The following is a 6195-nucleotide window of genomic DNA, read 5'->3' on the forward strand; positions in this document are numbered from 1 at the left end:
AGGAGTATGATAAAGACAAATAATTGGTAAAAATAAGCGAATGAAAAATATATTGGGAGAGACACCTTTAGCCACTATCTCTCGAACTTCAATCAGTGAGTTGTGATCGGACGATAGATCCTAATCCTAAATAACTTTCTTTCATACCACAGCGCAATCCTGTAAACTGATCACTCCACTTTTTCTATCTCACCTAAGCGTCCTCAAGAGAGGCATGATATGAAAGCCTCTGGTGTAATGTTCGTAACACGTCCAGGCCACCGAAGCTAGTGTTTCAAGATTATGAATCCATTTGAACCATTGGGATTATATTCAAACACAAACTACCCAGCCTAAGCATAACGAAAATGGTAACTTAACTGAATATCAGTGATCCTTCAGAAAGAAGGGTGATCAAACAGGGCCTCAAAATACCTTGAGAAGCCAGATTTTACTGGCAAAAAGTTGAACTGGTCTAACCAGACTAACATCTATACGGCCCCAAAAGTGGCGCAAATCGGTCGAAGACACTGATTTTATTTATGTAGGCTGATATCATTAAATACCCCAGACTTACCCAAATACACGAACCTTTTTACTATTTCTAACAGTTGACTGCTGAGAGTCAATTTCAGTACAGGTTCTTTCCAGTCTAGTGAAAGTATCATGTATTTAGATACTTGCCGTATCTACGCACACTCCCAACTGATTAAGTGCGGATTTCATACATTGAGTATAATCTTACAGTAAGACAATAACATCCTCATACTTACGATCGAAGTCTTTCTTCACGCAACAAATCCACACAACCACCTACCTTTATTAGGGCTGTTGATAAGAAATGGGGGACTCGGGGAACTCTTCCTAACCCCTCTGCTTGAACGAAACAATAGTGAGAGGCGTTTGTGTACAGAGCCTCCGAGATATTATTAGGCTTCTAAGAAACACTATCAAAACAATTTTGGAGCGACCCTGATGTTAAGAAAATACAGTGGTTGTTTGGTTGAAATAAGTTTGCAGATTTTCCATCAAACTCACGGTTAGCTGGAGTGGACTTCGGCGCCTTAAATAGTCGTAGGGAGCCCAGTGCATATAAAAGGGACGTTCGGTGGAGCCAAAAAACGACAGACTGACTACTAGCCTTGAGTCTAACTCCGTCTGATATTTGGTTGCGACCGGAGCAACAGTCGACTCGCTTATATCAATCAGTTTATGACGATGAGTTTTCTGAGCACTTAAACAAAAGATAGGTACGCCAGAATGAACGGTGGTCTTGTACATAACCATGCCAGGGAGTACAACGTCTTCCGAACTTTGGTGCTGACCAGTGACAGCTTTTTGTCTGCGCAAAGCTGCAGGAGACGGTCACCATTAATTGACCGGAGATCGGCAAGCCTCTCTCGACCACCCAAGAGACTCTGCTCTGTATCTAGACATTCAATCTGTGGGTTTGAACTTCTGACTAGCACTAAAATGTGCCGAGTGCGCTTTTTTGAGATCATGTAACTGGTTGTAAGATTCATCTTTGATTGTATGCGGACTGCAATACGTCTTGGGGTAGGTGGAGATAATGACAATGCATAGTTTTTTACTTCGATTTCTCACCAATGTGCTAGAGCCTTTTTATCTAATACTTCCTCCTAAGGCAGCATACCCAGTATTTTGTAATTAATAATACTACCTTCATTTTCACTTCTCTATTTTATTTAATTTGAATTTTTCAACGGTATATTAAAATACACAAATTTGAGTAATTCTTACCCCACTAATTATTTTTTTAATAATCATTTAGTCTGCCACTAATTCTTCACTGTTTGACATTTTCACTTAAACAGTCAGGAGTACCGTTACACAGTTCTAGGTCTCTTAACAGTCGTAAAGAGAATTTTATTGCGCAGTCGTTCTACAGTTTAATATCCCATCTCCTTCCAATTTCCAACTACTTCTATGCTATGTCAAAAGTATTACGTGATAATCTCCTTATTTACGACTATACACATAGTAGCAGGTTGGGATAACATATGGAGTTTCTCATAATGGTCAGTGTTTGCGCATTTGGAATTGAAGTGTTCTGCAAACTGATCCTTAATCTTCCCAGTTGAAGATTCCTTGCTGAATTGAAACTAAGTTGCTAACTTACAAATAATTCATCTGATGCCCGGGTAAGATTAAAATCGTCATCTAACTCGGTTAACCAAATAATAATAATATATGTAAAACGGTTTTTGTGTACAATTAAAAATAAACAGTTTACTTGAAATAACTTAATAAATTCTGGGAAACAGGTGAGGAAGTTTACATCCAGATGCGTATCGTCGACTAAGGATATCTAGAACCTCGAAGATCAGATACATTAAAATGTTTATAAGTAAATGACTGGTGCAAATCATATTATGAACAAACATTCCAGAATAATGTCGGAAAAAGTGACCTTTAAATGTGTACTGGCTAAGGAATGACGGCGTAAAACTTTTACTAAGATATGAGTATTTTGTCAAGATATTACTCGTAGATTGACGTGCCTTACAGAGTGCAAATGAGACATTCATCTCACGGTTATTCTGACAAATCAGTGAAATCCCGTAAGGTAGGAGCAAAATCTAGAAAGCGTTTTTATTAGTAATGGTTATTAATGGGACAAAAAACCGCTGTCCAGAAAATTGCCTGTTTCTATTGACAGACGATGAACATAACCCTTGTAGTTTCATTACAACTTGCAGTTCGTTATTACACTGCAGCATAACAGTAGAAATACAAAGCACCTCCTTGACAACAATGCATTACATAGACCCTCGTTCCCAGCTGTTACTAGGAGCTATTCATTCATTTGGTGTCAGTCTCTTTATCTCGGTAAGACATCTATATTGGTCTTCTCTGCTACTGGACTTCAAGATCCCGAGTTCGTCTTATGATGCAGTTAGTCGATATCGTTAGTGTAAGCCATAGACCTCTCCAGCGTCTTTCCCTAATTCCTTCAGATGAGAGCTGGTTTGTTCTGTGCCATAGTGGATTGTTGCTAGTGGTATCTTGCCGGCGGACACTCAGTGCCTTACGTTGACAAATGTTTACAGTCAGCTGTACCTTGTCTGAGGGTGGTTGTAGTAGTTATCCAAGTTGTAGCTCTGTACGACCGAACTGTCTCGTATTTAGTACTGACAATCCAGACTTTGATGTTGTCTCGTACATCATACTTTCTCAAGTGGTAGGAATGCTGCCCTCGCCTTCACATCATTCTTGATTGTTATGAACACTGGGACCGTATTTATCACTTGCTCAGGTTTTAGTCAGTCGACCCACGACTGCTTTGTGCATCATTACGGGTTAGCTCAAGTAATTCCGACCAATCTATTGACAACTCTTGTCAGTTGGACCCAGTAATACATCCAACAGCACTACTTTGTAGATGAGACCACGTGTATCCACACAATGTTTATCAGCGCTTCGAACGTGAGCCATAAAACCTTCAACGTAAGTGCATCACTACCACCGTCACATCCAATTCCCTTCTAGAACTAGATAGAATATGAACCAAACGACACTTTGTTCTTAAATAGACTCAAGGTTAACACCAATGGCGACCGATCTGGGAGATTACCAGGGTCGTTCGAGTTTTAGAAGTGCGAAAATATTGAGCTGAGGACCTGGTAACGCCTATGGTACGACCGATACTACTAGAATATTTGTCACTTTTGAAAGGCTGACAATACTATACACTGTTGCATCTCTCAACCACGACATCCACCATTTTGGAGACCGAGTAAGTCGTATGTCGACTCATTTTTAGGGACGACGGCAGTACTCGCGATACCTGAGAATGAGGACACCCCACCACATAAGCAGAAAGAGAAACATCGCTAACCAGGGACTACTGTCGATGGCAAGACAATGACTGAGTTCTGTGTGTACCGACAAAACTTTCAAGCAAATCTACCCACCCGGTCATAGACATATGAAAGCAATTTTTATTCTACCAAGAACCTTTATTTACTTAATTATTTGAAACTCAAACAAAACACCATTGGTCAGCTTCCTGAAAAATAACAACAGCCATTAGCAAGCGAATGAGGGCAACACTGACCACATACAGAATATGGGATGGGTGGCGAGTAGATCCAACACACTCCTCAAAGCCATCATTTGGATGCTACAAAGCCACAGGGAACTTTCAAAGCGACACGGATGGTAAACAGTCATTAACATCATGAACATATAAGCTAACTGTACATTTGGGATATAATACAGGGGAAGTGGGAGTTCTGGTTAGGGTTAATTATAATAACAAAAAAAATAAACATTTGAAAAAACAAACCCCAACTGAAAAGGACAGATGGGAAAAATTAAACTATACAGCATATCACGAGTGGGAATGGATTCATTGAAGCTGCGAAGAAAATAATAGGGATAACCTAAACTCAAAAAATTAGGGATTCTAAAGTGGCGAGCATCTTAGGTAAATGCCCAGAAGTCACCGGGAAGTCATATATATTAATGATTGTTTACAACCTCTTCTTTGTTGCCTGAAGGCAACCCACGACCATTAAACAGTGCCTCTCTTGTCATTGGATCCAAATTATTTTCATTTTGGTATTCCGCAACATATAACCGCTTGTCGATTTCTTTAGGAATTGGTTTGATTTCAGTAACTAGTTCTGTTTCCACTGTTTTTAATGAATATCTGAGAGTAAGTTAAGTATGAGCAAAGGACCTACCTATCTGCATACGTAACCAAGTTTATAGCAATACCCAAATGACCAAAACGACCAGATCTACCAATGCGATGCAAATATGTTTCAGAATATTTTGGGAAGTCAAAATTTATAACAACATTCACAGTCGGAATGTCAATCCCACGAGTCAAAAGGTCTGTACAAACAAGGTTGCGGCAGCAACCATTCCGAAAATCATGAAAGACTCTGTTACGGTCCTGCTGAGACATCCTTGCATGTATATAATAACAGGAATATCCCAACTGGGTGATTTTTTTGGCAAGAAGTTCGACTCGTTGTGCTGAACTACAGAAAATTATGGACTGGCTGATCTGCAGCTTTGAAAACAACGTATTTAAGCAGTGTACCTAAGTAAATTATGAGGGATATTCATAACGACTTACCTTATGCTTTTCTTGGACATATGCATAATATTCAGTAATTCCTTTTAGCGTTAATGTCTCCATTAAATTTATTTGATAGGGATTGCGCAAATGCTGAGTCATAAATGACTGGACTGTAACGGGGTACGTTGCTGAATAAACAAGAACTTGACGACTTTTATCCACACCATTGAGAATCTCTTCAACCCCACTTATGAGCTCTTCGGACAGTAGTTTGTCTGCTTCATCCAGAACAACAATTTTACACCTGGATATGTCAATGAGTCCTCTGCTTAGTAAATCTACCAAACGACCAGGCGTGCCGATTAAAACATGGACGGTTTGACTTAGTCTTATCAAATCATCTTTTAGCAGTGTGCCACCGATTACCAGCATGATTTTAATAGCCGTATGCTTGGCAAGTTCTATGCAGATTTGGCTGGTCTGAAGTGCAAGTTCTCGAGTGGGTACCAAAATAATAGCCTGAATTTTGTTGATTGTAGTATCGATCGATTCTAGGACAGGGACTGAATAAGCTCCAGTTTTGCCAGTGCCATTTTTGGCTCTTGCCATTATATCTCTGTGCGTTAGAGCTATTGGTATACTGGATTCTTGGATCGGGGATGGGGACTCCCAACCTTTCTCGTATATTCCCTTCAGTATATCTCTCTTTAGACAAAAGTCTTCAAAGCTGCTTCCTTTCAGAGCAGTTACATCAGCCGTTTTAATACGCATGTCCTTCTCCGGAAGCTTAAGAGTTGACTTCCAGTCATCGTTTGCAGTACTGTCACTGCCTTTCAATGCCAATGCAGACATCAGTAATGGTAAAAAGTCTCTATATAACATGGCATAAATTACGCTATGATAATCAAGAACGTACTTGCAGCCTGACAAATAATCCCGAAGATTAGATTTTCCAATAGCAGAACGGCGCCGGATGTACAGATACAAGTCCGAATTCATCCAAACACATTCGAAGTTACAGTTTCAATCTATACAAAATAGACCGATTAGTAATGAAAGCTCACTGATATTATTAATTAGACCAGATGTATCTGTATAAAAAAACCAAAACTAGATCTTATGAAGTCGTTTAACAAAGAAGTGTTTCCAAGCTCACATCCCAT

General features: G+C 39.5%; 1 protein-coding gene across 2 annotated transcripts; it reads right to left on the reverse strand.

Annotated features, from left to right (window-relative positions):
- Positions 1–26: 26 nt before the first annotated feature.
- DDX6_1 (putative ATP-dependent RNA helicase ddx6) lies at positions 27–6195 on the reverse strand. Of its 2 annotated transcripts, XM_051214552.1 has the most exons (5): positions 6097–6195; positions 5949–6060; positions 5090–5903; positions 4689–5053; positions 27–4654 (listed from the first exon to the last, which is right to left on the reverse strand). In XM_051214552.1, exons 2-5 carry the CDS (start codon positions 6029–6031, stop codon positions 4465–4467), a joined length of 1452 nt encoding a protein of 483 aa, XP_051067741.1. In that variant the 5' UTR covers positions 6032–6060; positions 6097–6195; the 3' UTR covers positions 27–4464. The 2 variants fall into 2 exon arrangements, with proteins under 2 accessions (XP_051067741.1, XP_051067742.1); XM_051214553.1 differs by lacking the exon at positions 6097–6195 and having other exon boundaries at positions 3939–6060.

This window comes from Schistosoma haematobium, chromosome 2, assembly GCF_000699445.3.
Source record: "Schistosoma haematobium chromosome 2, whole genome shotgun sequence".
Lineage (NCBI taxonomy): Eukaryota > Metazoa > Platyhelminthes > Trematoda > Strigeidida > Schistosomatidae > Schistosoma > Schistosoma haematobium.